General features: G+C 45.7%; 1 protein-coding gene across 3 annotated transcripts in view; it reads left to right on the forward strand.

Moving 5' to 3' along the window:
- The window catches only part of Mcc (MCC regulator of WNT signaling pathway), a 463169-nt gene that overhangs the window by 423405 nt on the left and 16761 nt on the right, over positions 1-23003 (forward strand). For all 3 annotated transcript variants that reach the window (XM_047556679.1, XM_047556680.1, XM_047556681.1), the window contains 3 exons: positions 9285-9519; positions 13763-13969; positions 18003-18103. In XM_047556679.1, the coding sequence (XP_047412635.1) occupies positions 9285-9519; positions 13763-13969; positions 18003-18103 (543 nt within the window). The remainder of the gene's footprint in view (positions 1-9284; positions 9520-13762; positions 13970-18002; positions 18104-23003) is intronic.

A 23003-nucleotide genomic window follows, 5' to 3' on the forward strand; every position in this document is an offset into this window, starting at 1 on the left:
GAGTCTCTATCTTCAAAGATGACCTCACAAAAGAATGACCCAGTCTCAAATGGATCTTCCATCTTAGGTCTGATTACACTGTTTTCCTTAAAAATTCCTTTTCCTGCTCACATCAGGGCAACTCAGAGAAGGTACAAGAGAACCACACATGGGGCATTCATGTGGCACCCTGTATTCAGAGGACCTGACACAACTAGACTACTTCACGTTAACCATGGGTACAGGGTAAGGTTCCCAACCACCAGACCCCTTTCACAATTTCAATAATCCCAGCAATCTTATTTGTAATTCTTGCCTTTCTGACTTAGACATCCCCTACCAAGTTATGAAAAAAAAAAAGAGAGAAAAGTATTCTATGTTGGAGCTTTATGTGTTACCGTAAATCATCTCTTCTGTTGTAACCAGCTGGCATATACAATTCCAGCCACAGTGTCCATGCACTGTTACTCAGAGTCTCAGGAAAAGATTGCTCTGTGGTAGGCTTCTGGAAGCACTTTTGGCAGCACACAGATAGCTCCTGAGGACAGAAGGGAGGGTCATTTTAGGAAGGAGCAGCAAAGGGGTAGTTAACCAGCAAGGAGAATAAAATTGCTAGCCAACCCTCAGTTGGCTCTGTTGGCAGAAGCCAAGGGACACTGCTATTTGCTATTTCATTTTTTAAGAATATAGGCACTACTTCATCAGAAGCAATTGTCTTCATGGACAGAGTAACTAGGTAATGTTGATTGCCTGGGCAATTTTATCAACATATCACAGCGAAGAGGCAAATGGGCTAAATTACTGGGAGGTAGAAATAGGGGTTCTCAATCAAGGCTTCCTTTGCATGAAGCATTGCAGTTCCAGCACCATCACTGACCTAAATCCACAAAAGGATATGCAGCCAAGACAGAAGAAGCCACAGCAAGTGACAAAGGCTGGAATCAAGTCTCTTGTCTCAGCACCAGGTGGGGGCCTGGCTGAACCAGGTGTGAAGGGTGACTGCAGCCTTTTGTGAGCCTCTGCCTGTGGGCAGCTGGCATGCAGCCTGGCTGGCCACTCCTACTGGGGCATGGTCCCCAAATTGGAATGGAAGGCAACAGGGCTCCAGAGAGGCCAGCCCACTCCCTCTAAACTGGTCTGGATTAAGGTAAAGTTGCACAGGGGCAGAAAGAACAGTTGAGGGCAGAGGATTCATGTCTACTGAAAGGGTGAATGGCTTCAAACAGTTATCCAATTAGGACAGGTCTCTGCCACCCCCATCAGTAAGCTTAAGGGAATGAGAATCGAACTAGATCTGACTGTTCTGATCATTTTCACTGAAAAGGAGGTACTTTTCCATCTAAGCATCAGGGGCATCCAACCAAAATTCCTGAGATTATTGCTTAGTAGTGATAGTAATATGTCTACCTAAGGTACGTTCCTTGACATGACTGGGCGGTGATCAACTCTTCTGCTCAAATGTCCTTATCACTTACTTTAAGTTCTAAGAGAATATGTTAGAAACATGAAACGCTTTTTATGCTTTTTTTTTTTTCTTTTTAAGACCTAACTTCCCAATTACAAAATAACTATGCATATCATCAAAATAAACAATTAAGATCCCAGTATTACAAAATGCATAGTACACAAGCAAAAGTTCTCCATTCTAGGACCCTCATGGGAAAGGACAGTTTGGGGAATAGGCCCACATAATTAACTGCATTTTTTTCAATTAGAAAATCCTGAGTTGCAAAGGACAGAAATGTGCTAAAATAGCTTAAACAGAAAAGGGTCTCCCTGGAAAGAGATCAGGTCTTCTCTGCATGAGGTGCATACCTGAACTGAAGGCAGAGGGACAGAGTCTTACAGTGCCCAAGCAGCAGCAGCACCTGGCAGGTGGGCACAGACACACCAGGCTCCACATCAGCCTGTGTGGCCCCTGCACATGACTGACATTCTCTCCACTGCAGGCAGCCTTCCCCAGGTGACAGAACCAGCACAACACCTTCATTTATACACAAGTCTGACAAATTTTGCTGGCACCAAGTAAGAGAAACCCCAGTGGGAATGATAGTGGCCAGATTATATTGTGTGCATGTACGAGTGTATACCAATCAATCCCACCATTACATACAATTATAAGGCAGTGATTTTAAAAAATATGGGGGAAAGCAATGACCATGGTGGGGTGAGGCTATGGCAATTCCTAGTGGAGTCATGTGTGAAGAAGGAAAGGAGAAAATCTCCACAGAAGAGCTTGAAAGGAAGGTACTCGTGGACCAAACCTGCTTGTCTTTAAAAACATACTGCGGTGGTACATGTCTTTAATCCCAGAAGCTTGGGAGGCTAAGATAGTAGGATCATGAGTTCAAAGCCAGCCTCAGCAAAAGCGAGGTGCTAAGCAACTGAGTTAGACCCTGTCTCTAAATAAAATACAAAAAGGGCTAGGGATATGACTCAGTGATTCAATCCCCAACCCCCCAAGAAAACATGACTACATCTAATTTGTAACCTCACAGTGATGATATCATGCTCTCTTGAAACATTTTTCCCCCTAAGCAGCATATTCTCAAACATCTTCACATATGTATCATTCTCTTCAGTAGGTGCATGGTTTTCCTTTGGATGACATACCATGTGTACTCGGAACAGGTTCCTTTCGTTGAATGTTTGTATGCAGTTTTCCACTTCTGCAAACATTGCTGCAGTCACTGTCCCTGTCTTTATGCTTGTCTCTCCTGTGCAGTTTCTATGAAATTAGTTCTAAGTAGAATCAGTGGACTCAAAAATGATTAAAATTTTCAATGTCAAATAGCCCTCCCTACATAATCCAGTTATTCTCATACAGCCGGCATAAGAGAGGACCTCTCCCTCCACACCCTTGCAAATACTGGGTGGTATGGCATACATATTCTCAGTTTGGTCATCAGGTGTATATGGTGTCAGGTGTTTATGGTGTCTATCTTGGTTTATTATCCTTGACCAAATCAGTAATGGGTTAGTATTTGTTTAGAGATGCCTAGTTTTCAATGCCATTATAATGGCACCTTAAAAAATGAATATACAGAATTCATCTCTTAAACATCTCTGTTTCCTGTTTTGACTTCCACTGTCAACTAAGTTGGCAGGAGCTTTCTGGACCCAGGCAATTTCTGAAAACTTTATTTATATGACTGCATATTCTTTCATACCCATATTTTGTGAGACAATTTATTAAGTAGTTCACCCTCATTTAACCTCAGTTTTTCCTAGAGAAATCTGGTAATCATTCAAGAGCACATTAGCCTAGGATGCCTAGTATTTGTTTAGTGTTTTTAGTCCTTTGCTGAAAAGCCCTTTATTATCAAAAAGAGGGGCCTCAGTACAACACTAAAAGATAAAGGCAGTTGACAAGGCCCTTCCACTTGGATAAATGGGGCCACCTAGGAGTAGCTTAAATACCAACTGTCACTGGAACCAACCCCCTCCTCCAAATCAATTTCACATGCTCAGCAATACAGGTGGCTGGGTATACAGCACTTCCTTCTAAAAATGAACTACTTCTTGGTGGAAATCAGATCTCAACTAAGGTAGGTAAAATGCTGATAAAAACTTCAGAAAAACTCCATTTGTGATTTTTGAGGCAAAAGAAAATGGCACCCTTCTAGCTTTCTGTCCAGGCAAGCTAAAGAAAAACAAATTTTTCATCTGATACACAAGATGGGGAGTCACCTTGAGGACCAAGATGGGAGCTGGTGCATAAAGGACAAAAGAGATGATATTTGACATGGATAGCTAGTTTGAACAGCACTTCCCACAGTGGACAGGGTAGGCAGGGTGGCGGTCCTGAGCTGATCAGCAGTGTTTCCACTGGGCTGCAGGGCGGCTGCACGTGCAGTGAGTATGCAATGTGATCAGATGCAGAATGAGCTGCTCCAGCAGAGCATCACCGAAAGACACCCATGCGTCCTGCCTGGCTCCTCAAAAAATCAGCAAAACATGAGTATGTGCCACCAGTGGGTTTGGGGATTTCTTCATCTGCAGCCTTCCCCCCCACACCCTGATCCTGTTCACAGACACCTCCAGTCTCCCACCCTGGAGAGGAGGGATAAAATAGCCTGCAGAAAGTGATTTATTCCCCCTTGACAGCTGAGCTCATCCTGCGTTCCAAGCTGGGAGAGTTAATGGATGACTTAGCCCCCACCCGGCAGCTGACAGCAGGCCCTCGGGAGGCTGCAGTGCCTCATCTGCAGGAGGCCAGAGGAAAGGCCAGTGGCTGCCCCTCCCTCCACCATTGTCATAATCATATTCTGTGGTGGAACATTAAGGGCATAAAGCAGAATTGTAATTAACCTCGCCTGATCTGTTCCCCGTTGGTGTCCTGGAAAGGAAAGAGGGGAGGCCGGAGGGGCCCTGGGCTGCGGTGCTTATCTTGAAATTCAACTTTCCTCTGCTTAAGAGCAGTTTAAAGCTTTCAGCTTCCAACAGGGTAAGATCTGTGAACTGAGATCTTTTTTGTTTTTTGTCTTTCTTTCTGAAAATTATGCTTATAGCAAACAGGGTCAAACAAAAGCCTTCCTACCTGGGATTGACTCCCAGCTCTAAAGGGTGACAAAACCTGTTGGTCCCTGCCTTTCAAGTTCTTGTTCTTCCAAACAGTTTTTTGTTTTGTTTGTTTGGGTTGTTTGTTTTTTTGGTATCAGAGATTGAACCCAGGAACACTTAACCACTGAGCCACATCTCCAGCCCGTTTTATTTTTTATTTTGAGACAGGGTCTCACTGAGTTGCTTAGAACTTTGCTAAATTGCTAAGGTTGACCTCGTGCAATTCTCCTGCCTTGGCTGCTGGAGTCACTGGGATTACAGGTGTGCACCACCATACCTAGCTCTCCCAAACAGTTCTAAGTGGTCTCTAAAGTCCCTTCTCATCAGATGGGGGTTTTCTGGATGGCTGCAATGATTGACCCCTCAAGGATCCCTGGGTCTGAGGTGGGTGTTGTGTGCCAGGGAAGTGGCCCCGCCCGTACTCCTTTCCAAGAGCTTTGTGTCAGCATGAGCTGGTCCTTTACATACCTGGGGAAGTGTGAACCATTAGTGTTCCTATTTATTGCAGTGCAGAAAGTTTGGGTAACTCACTCAAGGCTGTGAGGTTAGGAAGTGCCAGAGGAAGAATATTGCAGAGTTGTGCTGGCAACCACTGGCATCCACCAGAGCAGCTGGGGAGCACGGTGGCCTCTACCTAGAAAATATGGAGAGTGTTCAGTTACTGAGAAAATGCTCATCTATCTTGTGGGATAGACAAGTGGGTCTCAAACTTGAACTTGCATCAGAGTCTCTATTAAAACAGATTGCTGGACTCCTACCGGAGTCCCTGTGGGTCCAAGGCATGAGGCTTGGGAATGTGCAGTCCTGACAAGAACCCCAGCATTGCTAACATGACCAGTCCAGGGATCCTTCTTGAAGTAGACTGATCCTGCTAAGTGGAAAATCTGCCAAAATATCACTCAAGATCTACAGAACAATGAGAGTACTGTGACTTTTAGTCCTATTTGAATTTTGCAATTTTTATTTCAAATGAAAGTCTATTGAGGGTGCTTCAAGTATGAAAGTTATATTTCTAAAAATAGCAGTAGACGGAAACACAACAAAATGTCATGTGAGTGGCAGGCATGTGGGTGTTGGTTATTGTCTGTGGATTTCTATGCATTTGAAGTTTTATAAAATTTTCAATGAAAGGAAAGGCTAGAGTTTTAAGTTAATTTGGGGGCTAAGTTCCAGTTTCTTGGGGAAGGAGTTCATTCCTGAAGGCTCCTCCTACTAAGTGGTAGAGAAGCCCTGCTATTCCCCAGCACCTTGCTGTCTAAACCTGCCTCATCTGCAGACATCACGCTCTGCCCCACAGACGCCTGCTGAACAATGCCACCACCTGAGTTTGCTTTAATTTTCCTGCTCATTCACCTGGGGAAAATGTCTGTCTCTTCATGGCAATGCTGACAGTCTGAAGGTGAGCTCCTGAGTTCTGCCCAACGGGTATGTGCCCAGCATACCCACCACAGAGCTGTTTGCAGACAGGCTTTCCTGCGACACTGAGGGAGGATCCTTGTTGTCTCTCTTGAAGTCCCTCTCACGTGGCAGCTCTTACCTCAGATGCACCACCCAGCTCCCCAAGGCCCTGCACTGTGGGTACTGTGAACTCACTCAGTCCTGCTTCTTCAAGCTGCATCATTTCTTTATGGAACAGCACCCAAGTTGTGGGAGGTGTCACTTCTTCCTTCTCATCCTTTTCAAAAGACAGCTTAAGAAAGCAAAATAGTGATCAATAATGATCCTTTTTATCCTTCCCCTGCATTTCCTGCTCACACCCTGTCCTAGACTTCCACAGTCTCTCCCCAGGACTATTGCAATATCTTCCTAAGGCAGAAGCCCTTTCTGCCCTTCCTCCCTGCATCTCTCCTCAGCACAGCAGACCAAGGGGTCTTGTTAAAATGTAATAGGTGGATCTTGTCACTACTCCAATAACTTGCACTGTTATTCTAGAGAAAAGATGCAATCCTTATAAAACCCTATGTGACATGACATGCAACCTTCTCTCTGACCTGTTCTACTTTCTGCCCTGGCTGACTTGGCTTCAGTCACCATCTCATTCTTGCTGGTCAAGTTCAGTGCTGCAGGGCTTTTGCACTAGCTATGTCCCTTGCCAGTGTCAGCCTTCCTCCACATGTCCACACAGCTCTTTCTCTTGCCTCCTTTCGGTCTCTTCAGTTGTAACATTGCCTTGCAGACCTTGTTAGATAATGACCCTACCCATGTCTTTCTCTCCATTTTTCTCCATTTTTTAGGAGTTCTATGCAGGCAAGAATTTTTCCAGGGTCTAGGAGGCACTCTGGTATTCCTTGAATAAATGAATGATAGCTACATTTTTTGCATGCTTACCCTATACCGGGCACTGATCTAAGCACCTTAGATGTTATTTTATCCTTCCCACATCTTTATGAAGCAGCTACTGTTAATTACTTTCATTTTGCTGGTGATAAAATAGGAAATCTACAAAGCGTAAGGTGCTCAGGTAAGGGGTAAAGGCAGCCCTTCAGCATCAGAGCTCTGTAAAGACAGAGAACCAATAGGCAATGGATCTAGTAGAGCCCTTGAGGGGTATCTGTATGTAGATACCTGTTTCTACACACACACAGAGGACCATCTTAAGGAAACCACTCGTTTAATTATCAGCTGGTAAATCTGAAACCTTCAGATGTGGGTAGAGTACAAGGAAGAGCCCTGGCTGAGTCCTTAGACTGGAGGCTGTGGGGGCACAATTTCCTCCTCCTTGGGAGATGTCAGTCTTTTGAGGCTTTCACCTGATTAGATGAGTAAATTATGAGGACTAATCTTTATTCAGAGTCTTGTGACTTAAATGTTAATTGCATCTAAAAAATGCCTTCACAGCACCATGCCTGAAGGGGTGGTGTGAGATGATCAGGTTGGTCTTACTTCCTCTCCCAGTGACTTCTATTCTGTCCTGATGGGACAAAAGGAGTGAGGGGCTGCATTGAAGGTCTTTGGTACTCAGGAGTTAGTCCTGTAAGTTATTCTCTGACTCAGAGACCACCTGAAGCCCTAAAGTGATGTGTTCCTCATTTGGACCCATGAAGGCTCCCGCCCTCTCTTTGCACCCTCTCTCTCCCTGGAAGCCTTCTCTTGGGGTCTTGCCCAGGCTAGCCCTGAACTCCTGGACTTTAAGGATCCTCCTGCCTCAGCCTCCCTTGTAACAGGCCACTACACGCAGCTTTGTCTCCTTCAGAATGCATTATGTGCAAAAGTGGAATTTCCCTTACTGAGTTGATCTTCTCTGCCCATTGCCCCATTCAGTGCAAATGCGGAGGGCAGGCTCTGGAGACCTCTCCCTGCTTCTTGCCTGGCTTCTAGATGCAGGAGTCTTGGGAAGAGGACAGAGCTATGGAACAAGAAGCCTCGGTCAAGTCTTACACCACTTTGCAGCCCCAGGACTCGGCCAGCCACTTAATGTCTCTGAGCTGCAGTTTCCAAATCTGTAATGATGGTGATGATAATGCCAGCCTGCCCTGTTTGGTTGAGAATTCAATCTTCCATCTTTCCAAAACCAGTTCCAAGAGGAGTGAGCCAAGCATAGGCAGGCCCAGTGGGGGTAGAGGAACTGCTGTGGGTCCACCAGGGCTCAAATGCCTCCAGGATGGCCTGGGTACAGTGGCTCATGCTGAGCTAATGGGGACAGCTTGCCACTGCTGGGACAGGACAGAACCTTCTTGAGCCTCAGTTTTCCTTTGGTCCTTTCCCTTCCATGGTAATTTGTTCCCTCAGAGACCCTCTCAGGCCACCGTAGGCCCAGGGTTCAGCTGGGTGCACCTGCCCAGTTGCCATACAACCTAAGCTGCCAAGGGCCACCTGAATTGGCCCAAGTCCCTCTGGTGGACACTAGGAATATGCTGTGGAGACCTGGATCACCCACTTTCAGCATTATTCTCACTGTATTGCACTCACCTGTTTCATGGGGTACAATAAGTAACAGAGCGATCCATGGAAAACCACCCTTCCTTCCAAGCAGCCCAGGGGACTGCTACCACTCTTTGGGATGTGTGTGCTTATGCGTGTAGGTACGCACACATAGCTATAGATCATACCACTGGTATTTTTTTTCTTCAGTCTCTTGTTCCCTTAATGTTATCTCCTAAGTCCTCTCCACATGTGCACCTATTTTTATTACATGTAGTTTTCATCTATTTCCCCAATTAAAATATCTCTACCTACTTACTTGTAGTTATCACTGTAATGTCCACAGCTTTTCTCATTTCATCATTTGATATGTAATAATACACTAAACCTTATTTTAGATCATAAATAGCAAACAACTTTGTACATGTGTATCTTTTTGCTTCTGTGGGATTATTTCCCTGTAGTTCATTTTTAGAGTCTACAACGTTGCCCCAGAGTATAAACATTCTTATTGTTCTTCATACTTATTTCTTGCCTGAAAGGTAGTATCAGTATTCTGTGTCATAAAAATACATACTTTTAGAAAAAATTTTTAATTTTTTTTTTTGTGTGTGTGGTATTAGGGATTGAACCCAGGGACACTGAACTGCTGAGCTATATCCCCAGTCCTTTTTAAGACAGGGTCTAAATTCCCCACACTAGCCTTAAATTGTGATCTTCCTGCCTCAGCCTCCCAAGTTGTTGGGGTATAGGTGTGCACCACCCCACACTGGCTAAAAATATTTTTTTTTCTTACTACCATCTAAATAATTTTTCAGGAGAGGGATGAGAAAATATCTCCTAGTAATGACTTGAAAATGATTTTCTTTCTTTCTTCTCAGCACAACCAGTTCCACGGCCAGTAGCTGCGACACCGAGTTCACTAAAGAAGATGAACAAAGGCTGAAGGATTATATCCAGCAGCTCAAGAACGACAGGGCTGCGGTCAAGCTGACCATGTTAGAGCTGGAGAGCATCCACATCGATCCGCTCAGCTACGATGTCAAGCCCCGGGGGGACAGCCAGAGGCTGGACCTGGAGAATGCTGTGCTGATGCAGGAGCTGATGGCCATGAAGGTGTGCTGTGGGGTTCTGCCTGCTGCTGGTCTCCTGGGGAGATCTCACAGGCCTCCGAGAGGGGGTCCAGCAGATAAGAAATCATCCCCATCCGTGTTCAGCCTCTTCTCCCCAGAGTAGAGTCAGAGCCTTGCTAATGGACAGGGGTGGTTTCCATTTGTCTGGGGGTCATTTGGGCTGGACATTCCTGGAGTGGTGGGTTATACTCTAGAGGATGCCTTGGGGTGTCTCAGCGCAACTCTAGAATACTTAGTCCTCTAAGAGAAGCCAGGCCAGACCTCTGCAAGCTAGAATAAGCCTCTTTCCATCCACAATGACCCCTAATCTCAAGAATACATGAAGGTCCTTCTTGGGTCACTGATACTGACGTTAACTGGAGGTGGAAGCAGACCAATGTGAGGCCAGCTGCAGAACTTGACTGAGAACCGTGGTTTCCTGACACCTGGAGATGTGGGTGCAATGTGAAGCCTGCTCAGGCCACAGTGCCTGCAGGGAAGTTTGGTGATGCTGTTCAGGCCAAAGATCCTGTAAGATCCAGTGAGGTCTTGGACTGTTCACCCACTGGCTGAGTTCTCTATCAACATTTCCAGAGCAGGGGAAGCTTTCTTGAAAAACAAATACCCCTCACCGATAAGTAATTCACCTGATTCTCTGCTGACTCAGGGCAGAGGTGTGCCGTTGCTTGGGGCTGCTCTTACAGGCCCTGGGGCAGCAGTGAGCTGAGCTGCCAGGTGGTAGTGGGGAATTAGAGCCTGGGAGCCATCTTTCTAAACCTACTTTTAAACTCTGCTATTTTGTGAACAGTGGCCTGAATTACATTCTTGGATTCTGTCATATCCCTGGCTCACAGGTGTTGGGACATGACAATGATAGGGGCATTCTCAGGCAAAAACCAGCTCAGAGCTTAGGAACTGGAGGCAGAGTGGGTCACAGCATTACCATGGGAACAGCCCACATTTCTCTACCATGGGGACCATGGTGTACCATCCCCAGAAAGAAGATTCCCCACTGCCTCTGGAGAGAGGGCAGAAACTGTCAGCATAGTACTTGGGCACCCTGCTCAGCAATTCCCTGCTCTTGGCTTCTGGAACTGGTGTCTGGGAAGACTCTGGGCAGTGGGTGCAGATGTGGGGAGCCATCCATTTTGCCCCATGTCCAAACTTGTTTGCTTTCATCCAGCCCCTGGGTTTAGATTCCCTCCCTGAAGAGTTCTCATATCATGCTGGTTGGTTTCTGCTCTCACTGCCCATGACCTGAGTCTATAACCACAGTGGCTTTAATTAGGAGCCCCCCTTTGTGGACCTTTGCACCCTGTGGGCATGAACCACAAGGCCACCCCTCCATTATTTATTCCAAACTTCATATTTCCTTTGTCCATAGACTAAAATTTTCCTTTTTTATATTCTGGCCAACATGTGGTGTGACAAATTCAGTGTTATACTGGCCAGGAAAGACATGTTTTTGTGGCATAAAAGTTCTCTAATATTCCTCTTGCCATGTGAAAATAAAACATGCATGATGAATTTTGCTGAAAGAGTAAAAATTGCAAAGAGCTGGGAGGAGACAACCCATAACCTGAACCTCGGGACCCAGGAGTCGCCATTGCCCAAGTTCTGGTATGGTCTCCTTCCCATGAACTTCTTGAAGACTAAGCATTAGGGCCGCCACTTTCCCCCAGTGTGTTTGCCAGTACATATTCAACAGTACAGATCCATTATCCAGCAACTTTTGTTAGATTTTTATCATTTGTTCTAGAATATAACTATGGAGAGACTTAAGTTTCTAGGGGTTTTTTACTTCTTTTATGATTCTTGGTAAACACCTTTCAGCCTCTAGATGATGTCCTGGTTCCTTTTCATATCTGCCCTTTTTTGAATGTCCTATCTTTTCATTGTGACTCCTATGCCTTATTCCTTTATTCTATTAATCATTTGAAATATTTGCTTTCCAGTTTTTCACATTCTGATACTTCTGCTCCTGTAAATGCCAACTCTCACTTCTGCTGCATCTGCTGATCACCCTCAGTGTGGTTCATTTTCATTTCCTGTGATGGGGACTGGAGAACATGTGCACAGGCTCACCTTCTGTGGACATCCTGTCTCCAGGGGTCCTGTGGGTCCTGGGTTGTTGCTGTCCCTACAGAATGATTCTGTTTAGATCTGGTGAGACCTTGGGTTTCAGAGGTTTATTGCTAGCTTGGGGTATATTCTTGGCTCAGGATTCCTCTACCTCACATACATCTGACACAAGTTTGAGATTTTGATTCCTTAAAAGGGCCTTTTCTTTCTTTATTCATCCATGGCTTGAGATATGACAAAAAAAATTTTTTTGGCCAAATTTCCAGAAAGGAAGTTTTCTAGTCTCTTATTTTGGGCAGTACGTTGAGAGTCCCAGCTCATGAAAGAATCAGTCCTACCTTTGCATAGTTGATAAGATCCCAGATGGCAGGGCCTGCAGACCTGCCTCATAACTCTGCTTACCTTGCTGGACTTCTCTCTTCATCTGTGGCACCCGTGGGTTTTCCTTCTCTTCTTTCTAAATTGCATTTATGTTTAAGTGAATATCCATGTTACCTCAGTATGCAATGTTGCTAGAACCTTCACAATCCTGCTTCTGATGGCAATAGATTAGAAGGTTTCTGGGTATGGAAATACCCTTCATTCTGGTTTTTATGCCTTGTCTTCCAGGAAAAAAAGATTTGGCCTGTTCTTCTGAGCTCACTGATGAATGTCCTATATCCCTGAGAAGACTTTAAACTATTCCCCACCTTGAAGGATAAAAACATCTGCCCAGGCTGGGGAGATAGCTCAGCTGGTAGAGTGCTTACCTCGTAAGCACAAGGCCCTGAGTTCGATCCCCAGTACCGCAAAAAAAAAAAAAAAATCTGCCCAGGAGAGCATATCAGGCCTGCAGCTCATTACTGTCAGAACCAGTAACCTTGACAAGTCCATCTCAAGGCAGCCCAGCTTTCTGCAGAGCCTTTTGAGCAAGGAATCATAGAGATAAATCACTGGGGAGGATAGGCTGGTGATCACACAGTGGTGACCCCCTTGAGTAGAGGTGAAGGGCCAGGGGTTATGAATGGGCACATCGGGCTGGGGAGATAGCTCAGTTGGTAGAGTGCTTGCCTTGCAAGCTCAAGGCCCTGGGTTCGATCCCCAGCACCGCAAAAAAAAAAAAAAAAAAAAAAAAAAAAATCATAATGGATGAATGGGCACATCTTGAAGGGGTGGAGGAGACAGCAGAGCTTAGTGGTGATCAGCCTGGGCTCTGAGCCAGATAGCCTGGGTTTAAACTCTGGCTGTCCAGCCTGTCCAGCAGCCATGGGCAAGTGAATGTTGTTCTCAGGCCTCAACATCCCATTCACAAATGAAAATGCTCATATACCTATCTTGGGTTGGGAAATGAGTTACTTTTTGTGAACCCTTAAAACAGTATTATGTGCTCAGTAGAGGCTGGTGGTCATCACTGGTCCAAGGATAATGTTGTCTCATTTTGGATTTACTTCTTATTCTCTATAGAAAACAACCATTTGAATCCTTTAAGATACTTTTAGAAGTTATCTGGCAAGGGGTGAGCTTAGTGGTAGGGTGTGTGCCTAGCATGCACAAGGCCATTCTGATCTAATCACCAGCACCAAAAGAGAAGTTATCTGAAAAGAATTCCTCTATAAGAACTCTTTTCCCATTGCTTTCATTGGAGCCTTCAGAAGTAGACAAGAGCTAGAGGATGCTGTTGTGATAGGCGTCCTCCACCTGCATGACTCAGCTGCAGGGTAACAAGGGTGCCATCTGGTGTGGTTAAATATATAGCTTGGCACTGAAGCAACTGAAGTAGGACTCAGAAGGGACCCAGTGAGACCCAGCTTCTTATATGGATGTACAACTTTGGGCTGCTCAGCTCAGCCTCTGTATGCTGAACTGATTTCCAACAAGGCAAATGTACCCATTTGGGGTCAAAACTATTAGAAAGGTTTTCCTTACACTGAACCACAATCTGCTTTCTTATGACTTCTACCCATTTACTTACTGCTGATCCCTAGAGTGACAAAGCATATAGCTTTGTCCACACATCAGTCCTTCAGATGTGTGGAGACAGCTGTCCCATCTTTGTCCGGTGCTCTTATTCCCAGTTTCAGAGTGATCACTATCGCAGACCCCTGGGCTGTAGCCAGACCCCCATGACACCCCTTGGTGCTGGCACATTCCAGGCATTCTTATGTCCTGTGCTCCCCACTCTGTAGGAGGAGATGGCCGAGCTGAAGGCACAACTGTACCTACTGGAGAAAGAGAAGAAGGCCTTGGAGCTGAAGCTGAGCACGCGCGAGGCACAGGAGCAGGCCTACCTGGTGCACATAGAGCACCTCAAGTCCGAAGTGGAGGAGCAGAAGGAACAGCGGATGCGGTCCCTTAGCTCCACCAGCAGCAGCAGCAAGGACAAACCCAGCAAGGTAGGGCTGGGTGGCATGGGACAGCCTCTGCTCAGGTGGTACTTCCTGCCCAATGACCACTGACATCTTCACCTATTGCCTCAGTTTCCTTGTTTGGATATGAACTGCTGGTCATTCCTAGATGGCTAAGAGGATGGCATGTGAGCAGAGAGAGGCCAGATCCACACTGGAGAACACAAATGTCCCTGTATACAGTGGCTAGAACACTTGCACTCCTGGCAGTCTCATCAGAGGAGTGACTGTGCAGTGGCCCAGTGGTTGGACATTGGTCTCACCTTCTTCTGCACCTTCATGCTGCAGCCTTCATTTGCTGATTTGTGGTACTTCTATACTAATCATTGCATTAGTATCACCGTAGATCTCTCATCTCTAAAGAAGGAATGTCTGTCAATTTAGTTGAGGAAGGTGAGCCTCTAAAGAAGTGAATGAAGGGTGTCCAGCTAAAAACAGCAGCAGCAGGTTTTAACCCACACTTGGCTGGCAGTCTGGCCTCCTCTCATGTGCCTGCCTCCTCTGCCCCTGGCAGCATTTCAGTCACAGTGGGCTGGTGAGCTGGAAGCAGCCTGAGGGCAGGGGAGGAGGTGGGCAAGCCCCGATTGCAGAGCATACAACATCAGCGAGTGGGCATCTGGTGATATCTTTGTAAACCTGCATACCTGTCAGCTCCCCAGGTCATTTTTCCTAGGAACCAAGCTCATTCTATCTACATTCCAAATAACTGCAATGGAAAGGGAGTGGGGGTGGAAAGCAAGCCCTGGACCCTAAAGAATTATATTCCTCATCTGGGGTACTGTTCATTCTATGCATCATATTCTCTACCAATAAGTGCCGCTTCTCCTAGTCCAAGTTCGTTTCAGACCTAGGATTTGTCAGCATATGCTGACTTGTTGGTTTTGCAAGTAGCCTTTTCACAGCACAAGGGCAGGGAGTTCTCCAGTAAAGTGTACCTGGGAAGGAAGGGACAGTGCTGGTGCCATTCCCTAAATAGCTAAATAGCATGCATTCGGCAGCATGCTTCACAAATGGCCTCCCTCCCTCCCTCCCTACTTTCCCTATCTCCCTCCTGCTGAGGAGCCTGGGGAGCACACAGCCTGGCACCTAGTTGTGCCAGCTCTCCTAGGACCCTGTTCATTTGAGGAGTGTGATCTGACACAGCATACTAGGACCTGGGCAAGCTGTGGACGCAGCCCATGGTAGACCAATGAGGACTGTCCCCCAGGAATTTATATTCTGAAGGGGAAGGTGATGGGTAGACATGGTTAGAGTTGAGTGAGGGGGTGTTCCAAGTGCCAGAATTCCACTGATAGGATCATGGGAGACCATGAGCTGACCAGAGTTCAGAGTTGAAAATTCAGTAAAGGTTTTCTGGAAGAAATGATCATAGTTCTAAACCAAGACCCACAGAAGCTGGGAACTAGTCTGCTGAAGAGGCCTGGTATGGAGACCAGGGGAGAGAAGGCACACACTCTAGGCCAACAGGACAGCATATGTGAAAATACGGAGGAAAGAGAAATCCATGCTGGAGGGGTCAGCCAGCCATGTTATCCTGAGAACAGTGAGGAATCATGGAAGGGTCTGTCTGCAGGGAGTGATGTGATAACAGTTTGAGCTTTGGGAAAAACATTGGCAGAACCAGAGTTTGGGGAGTCATGTTGGGGGTCAGGTGGGCAGCACCCCACATGGTACAAGTCATGTGCTAGTATTGGGACCCAGGAAGATAGTATTTTTCTGTCCCATAAAATACCCTCAAAGTCTTTTTATAGCTTTTCAAGTTTGTTAGTAGTCAGTTAGGGACTGAGCCTGAGAGACAGGTTGTTCCTAGGGCATGGTGGGTATGGACTCACCAGGCTCCTGCCAAAGGCCCCATGAGCTGAGCATTGTCTCCTAGTACTTGGTATCTATTTTGACTGGGGGAAGCATGTTTTGTGGAGTGCCTTCAAACTATAGAAATTTCTTTGACAGAAAAGGCCAGGTGATTTTTTTTAACATTACAATAAGAAGCTTTATGAGGGTACCCATTGTTGTTCATGTTAAGAAATTAACTTAGAGTAAGCTGATTTTCAAGTATTAGATCTATTTACTATTTCAAATACTGCATCTATTTACTAATTCGATAAAATCTCCCCTCTGGGCTAGTCATTGGTCTTATTTGTTGGAGATGAGGCAGACAGCCTAGAGCAGGGATCTGCAAACTTTTCTGGAGAGGAGCAGATAAGTAAATATTTTAGGGTTGTGGGTCATGCAGACTCTGCTTCAGCTCCTCCACTCTGCCTTTGTAGGGCCATCAGTGAGTGTGGCTGTCTTTACTAATGCTTTCTTGATGGACACTGAAATCTGAATTTCATGTAATTTCTGCCACCATAAAATATTCTTCATTTAACTTTTTCTTCTTTTTTTTCCTGGGTACCAGAGATTGAACTCGGGGACACTTGGCCACTGAGCCACATCCCTAGCCCTACTTTGTATTTTATTTAGAGACAGGGTCTCTAAATAAGTTGCTGAGCGCCTCCCTGTTGCTGAGACTGGCTTTGAACTCGGAATCCTCCTGCCTCAGTCTCCTGAGTCACTTCATTTGACTTTTTGTCTTGATTTTAAAATAGAAAAGCCAATCTCCACCTGTGAGCTGTATATAAACAGGTGGTGGGTGGGCCACATTTGGGTCTAGAACATCCACTCTTGTTCCATTGGGTGGGTGTCCCTGCTTGTTTTAAAAACTTCCCTCCAGCTAATAAGCAAGGTCCAAAATCCATTCCAAGTAGCATTAGGTTTTTGCAGTCCTTGTCTATATAAAACAGACGTTACCACATATGCTCAGCAAGAGGCACTGTGGGTGAGACAAGGCAGTCCCTGACTTTAAGGAGTCTCATGGAACATCAACATCAAGAGACTGGACATACAAAAAGCAAGGGTGTTACGGAATCTCACAGATGCCGTTGGCTGCTGCGGGCAGACTTGGCTCTGTGAGGACAGCTAGATGGAGAGGAGGGAGCCCAGGTAGAGGGCATGCCAGAAAGAAGCGTGTTCAGGTGTGGGATCTGCTGCCGCCCAGGATCCCTCTGTGTAGGTGGTATTTCTCTGTGAGAGTGGGCTGAGAGAAACAGGGTGCCTCCTGTCATTAAGACTGGTTTCATCCCACGGTGATAGAATTTTCTGTTTACATTCCATCTCCTGCAACAGATCACAGGCTTTTTATTTATTCTGTGGCCTGGAGCATGATAGATCCTTAGTACAGATGTCTGTTGAGCACATCATCTGATAAGTTCCTTCCCATTGGCCACCTCATTATGCAGTGTAGCTGTAGCTCGGTCTGTATGTAAAGTAGAACAGTCACGCTGGCATGGCTGCTGCTTGGGAATAGTCTTAACTCTGGGAATCAGGAGTTCTGGCTCTTAGGTTTCTCAGCTGCAAAAGGGGAGAATTTGCCTAAATGATACATGTCCTTGTCTGATAATTCTACATGAGTAAGGGTGGAGTGTACTTCTGTTGTCCTTCTCCTTTCTTGAGTTTTCCAGATGATTCCATGGTCCCAGTAAAGCTCCTAAATCTAGAGAAGATTGGCTTTCTCCCCAGAAGTAGGATGGGGCAATTAGGATATTCATGAGCATTGCTTATTTGAAGAAACTCACCTGGAACCAGACAGCCTGGATTTGAGTCCTGGAGCTGCTGTCTCCTGGCTGGTGACAGGGCAGTATGATCTTTCTGTGACTTATCCTAACAGTAGTACCTTCCTCAGAGGGTCCTCATGAGGATTCAGTGAGTGAATGCACGTGGTAGGCTTAGACCAGAGCCAGCCCCAGTGAGTGCTCAGCACACTGGGGGTCATTAGGCCACCACCCAGCAGCCTACACAGGTAACCAGAGATCTGGGAGCAGAGGAGATTGCCTTTGATCTGCTGCCAGGCTTTCTCCTGCAGCCTGATCTGAGGCTGCCAGCCCTGTGCTGTTCACCCTGCATGCTCTGCCGCACAGATTTGAGTTCCAGGTGCTCTTGGGCTTGGTTTCAGGCCTGACAAGAATGTGTTTGCTGTCCTCAGGAATGTGCTGATGCTGCCTCCCCAGCGCTGTCACTGGCTGAATTAAGGACAACATGCACTGAGAGTGAGCTGGCTGCAGAGTTCGCCAACGCCATCCGTAGGTAAGCACCCTTCCACGTTCCCCTTTGTGACTTACCCCAGGGATGAAGATAGTTCTGGGTTCTCCTGGCTGCTCATGCCAGCTCTTCCTGATCACACAGGGCTGCCAGGGGAAAAAGTGCTAATACTACTTTTTTTTTTTTTAGATCTACATAGTATGTTCTACTTTTGTCTCTTCCTTTTCTTTTTTGTTATGTTGTTTGCACCTTTAGTGGGATTGTTTTCCATCAGCACTGGTGGCCCTTTTCAATGAGAGGCCTCATATATTTATTCAGTTCTGAGAAATTTTCCTGTTATTTCAGTGTGTCTTCTCCTACATTCTTTCTCTTCTTTTGCAAGGAGAAACAAATCAAATTCATCTAGATCCATCTTCCATATCCTAACTTTTCATACTTACTGCCGCTCCTTTGGCTCTGGGTTCCAGAGCAGCACTGTCCAATAGAGATATAATGTGAACCACATATGTAATTTTTAATTTTCTGGTAGCCACATGAAAAAAAAAAATGAACAGGTGAAATTCATCTTAAGAACACATTTAGCCCAATATACTAAAAATATCATTTCAACCTGGTATGTACTTTATGTACTACATTAAATCCCAAGTAGAGACCAGCCAACATTTTAAGTGCTCAGTAGCTGCATATGTCTATTGGCTATTCTATCAGAGAGTTACAGTTCTAGAGAGATTTTTTTATATTTATATATTCATACATACACAGCCATATATACATTTTGACACATAGCAACTGTAATATTTATGGGCTACTTTGTGGCATTTCATAGAGTGATTCTTTAGCTCAGTTTTCAAGATCACTAATTTAGTCTTTAGTTATGTCCATGGTGGTGTTTGGGATATATATATATATATATATATATTTTTTTTAGTGATGAAATCAACTGTTTTCTTAATGAAATGATATTATCCTCTTGCATCTGAGGATATTCATTATGCTTATTATTTTGGTACAAGAGATTGAACCCAAGGGCACTTAGCACTGAGCTACATTTCCAGCCCTCTTTTATTTCTTTTTTCTTTTTCTTTTTTTTTTTTTTTGAGACAGGAGCTAACTAATTGCTTATATTTCTTGCTAAATTGCTGAGGCTGGCTTTGAACCTGGAATCTTCCTGCCTCCACCAGGACCAGCGGACCAGCTATTATTCTTAAATCTTAGTGTGTGCTATGTAAACTTAGTTTCCTCTCATGCAAATTCTTTTTGTATTGAGTATTGTGACTCTTGGTGTTGACTTTCCTTAACTACTTGGTGGGTCTGGTTTGTGTGTTCATTTTGTATTTGAAAATTCCCCTGTGGCCTGTTTGTAAGTACTATGTCTGCTCACTGTGACCTCCCTCCTGACACGTGGCCAGGTACTATGAAGTGTTTCCTGGGTATATAAGAAGCTCATCTTCTGAGATTTCTCTTCCTCCTGGCTGATAACCACTGTCAAGCCTGCATATCTGACCTAATTAAGCATCTGGTCTCTTCCTGCTCCTATAGAGAGTACCTCTGAATTCCTGCTTCCTTTGGCAGCAGTTTTGTGTGTGTGTGTGTGTGTGTGTGCATTCAGAGTTGTGGTTTCTTCTTTCAGGAAGAATAAAACATCTGCCTTTCATTTTTCATGATTGCCCATGGTTTCTGTTATTCCCTACTTTCTAAGATGCTCAGGGAGTTGAAAAAAACATCTTTCCCATCATTTCTGGGGATTTGGGGTGGGAGGAGATGGCTACAGTGTACCCTGTCTGCTAACTCGATGTACCCAGGGCTATTTACTTTATAGCATGGCCTCCCAGATAATGGTGGATGGAAGACTGCCTGTGGGGAACCTCACTGCCTCCTGATGCCCTCCCCAGCACTCTGGGTCTTTCCTTCAAGTTGCGATAGCTCTGTTCTTACTTTGCCAGCACCTCTAGCCATGTGGTTAAATTATAATTGCTCTGCTTGGGGCAAGAAGAGCAGCAGCAGAGGAAAATGCCTGAGCAAATTCGAATGCCTTGCCTGTGCCAGAAACCTGGGATGAAAACCCGCTCTCTGATGCCAACAGGGAGCCATTTGGATATTGTATCTGTAAGCCTAGTCCTAAATTTTTTCAAATTCCCTAAGCCCCAGAGGCCTTTGCTGGCACAAGTAGGATGCAGGTTGTGCTGACTAAACATAAAGAGATTTCATTTATTTTCTCAGTCACAATGGATTTCCAATAACCAGCCTTAAGTTGGTTAGCATGGATTTCTAATCAAGACCCAGATATATGGAGCCAAGAAAGAACCCACAGAGCTCGAGAAGAAAGGAAAATAACATAATTATACTGTAAATATAGCTTAGAAACTAGAATGATCATTTCATGAGAGTGTATAATACAGACACCTGAGGGCTGAGGTTTGGGGATGTTTTTATTTTTAAAACTCAAATAGAAGCCAGGCATGGTGGCACATGTCTGTAATCCCAGCTACTAGAGGCTGAAGCAGGACTACAAATTCCAGGTCAGCCTGGGCAACTTAGGGAGACCCTGTCTCAAAATAAAATAAAAAAGACTAGGGATATAACTCAGTGGTGGAGCACTAACCTAGCATGTGCTAGGGTTTGTCAATCCCTGGTAATGGACTTAAAAAAAAACCCAAACCTCAAATGAAAACTAAACACCTCTTTCGAAGATATTAAGTCCACTTCTGGGCTTGTGGCTGAGGCCAGCTGGGGAAATCTTACTGGCATTTTCAGAAGTATGAAGGATGGCTCCAGCCACCAAGGCTGTGGGCCCAGGCATCCAGATTGAGAAGAGCAGGCATGGACAAGAGGAAGAGGAAGAAGTTAAGCAGTGATCCTTTCTTGAGGAAAACCAGCCATCCCAAGGAAGGTGTTCTGTGGCATTGGAGTCACTGGTTCTAGGCTAATGCCCTGTACCAACTCAATCTCCCCTTTCCCAGCCAGACTTCAGCTGTAGTTGGGCCCTTGTCACCCAGTGCTGGCTCTTCTTGCTGAGTCTTCTCCTAACTTTCTTCATTTTTGGAACAAACTCAGCACTTAGTGCAATCCTGCATTTACTATGTAATTCCCATCTGGTCTGATTTCATTCCCTCCACTTCCATGGACATTTATTGTGGTTTATTGGCTCTGGTATGGCCATAAAACCCCATCTGGATGACCAGGTTTCCAGACTTGCACATGAGGTGTTTTCTTGTCAGGGTAGCTTGGTTTGCTTGTCTGCACAGGCTGTAACCCTTCTCTAGTCCATCTCAGATCCCTCTCTTTACTAGACTCCCGCAGGTTCTAATAAAATTTGACTGATCTTTCCAGCAAAGAAGTGAAGTAGAAAACAGCAGTTGCAGAAAGGGATTTTCAGAGATGACTCTTCTTTGTACTTCCATGGTATCTGTGCAGCCTGCCCTCAGGACCTGGGCACAGCTGAATGAAGCAGTTTTATCTGTCATGGTCTTGGGTGACAGCCGGGCAGCAGGTGCTGCTCTCCATATGATCTGGGGACAAGACGGGTAGAGCAAGGCTGAGTGATTTACCAAGGTCACACAAGTGAGCCAGTGGGGAAATCTTGTGCCTCTGCATTCTCTCTGGACCCTCTGCACTTCACTGTGCAGACAGAGCCAGGTTAACTTGCAGATGAGTGCAAGGTGAGCCTCACAGTCTGTCCTCCATGGTGTACTCTGGTCTGGGACAATGAGGACCTCTCTGCTCCTGGTCCATGATCATGCATCCATCTACTGATGGTGGGGCCAAGCGAGGTGCTGAGGGGGAGGCAGACTTCCTCAAATGTACAGACATGTGAGGCAGTGCCATATAAGGTAATGCTGATTATAAGAAAGGAAGCTGTTTCCTCAGCACCCGGAGACAGGGAGTGACTCGTGCATCACCCTTTCACTTGACCAAAGCAGGGCAGAGCTCAGCTCTGTGTCCTTACACATTACTTGTAGAAGTTGGTGCCCTGCCCCCACAGGAGGCTGTGGTCATTTAGTCACACACCTACGAGGGGCCCCGTTGAGCCCTTCAGGGAACTGGGATGTTCCCTCTGTGTTTGTGTGTGTGCAGATGGTTCTGTTAAACTCTTAAGTGAAGACGCTCAACAGTTGCAGTGGCCACTGTCCAGTGATAGGTGTCACCCAACTCATCCAAAGGAGGGGCATGAGGCTTCCTTTTCTCTCTCTGATGGCTAATAAGCAGGGGAGCCAACACTGTTGGAAGAGAACACCGCATGACAAATTCCTATCAGGAGAGTTCCAGTGGCAGGTGGGTCCTATTTACCAATGTGGTCACAGAGACCAGATCTGGAAGGCCTTGATGTGACTTGAAGTGGAGTGGAGGTGGCCACGCAGGAAGGGGCAGGCACATGAGGCTTGGTCTCAGGGATCAAGGACACATGGGGGGAATGTCCCCCAAATTGTCCCTCATCCCTGGGCTGGCACCTCCTCACAGGTCACTCATAATGGAGGGACTCCAGATGGCTAAGTTTGAAGAAGATGCTAGCAGGGAAGGCAGGAGAGCCAAGAAGAGAAAGTGCTTCTAAAGAAGGAACTATCTTCTTTTTTAAAAAATATATATTTTAGTTGTAGATGGACACAATACCTTTATTTATTTATTTATTTTTAAGTGGTGTTGAGGATTGAACCCAGTGCCTTACACATGCTAGGCAAGTGCTGTACCACTGAGCTACATCCCCAGCCCCTAGGAACTATGTTCTAAGACACAATTACTTATACTTACTGTTCAGGCAGCTGGACCTCCCTCCCCACCACCCTCCCCGCTTCCCTCTTCCCCTTCCCCCTTCCCCTCCTTCCCTCCTTCCCTCCCTCCTCCTCTTTCTTCCTTTCTTCTTTTTTTCCTCTTTCAAGAAAGGAGACATCAGAGCACATTCATGTGCCCCTGAGGGGAGAATCTTACAAGGACAAGGAGCAACCTCATG

This window comes from Sciurus carolinensis, chromosome 6 (assembly GCF_902686445.1).
Source record: "Sciurus carolinensis chromosome 6, mSciCar1.2, whole genome shotgun sequence".
NCBI lineage: Eukaryota > Metazoa > Chordata > Mammalia > Rodentia > Sciuridae > Sciurus > Sciurus carolinensis.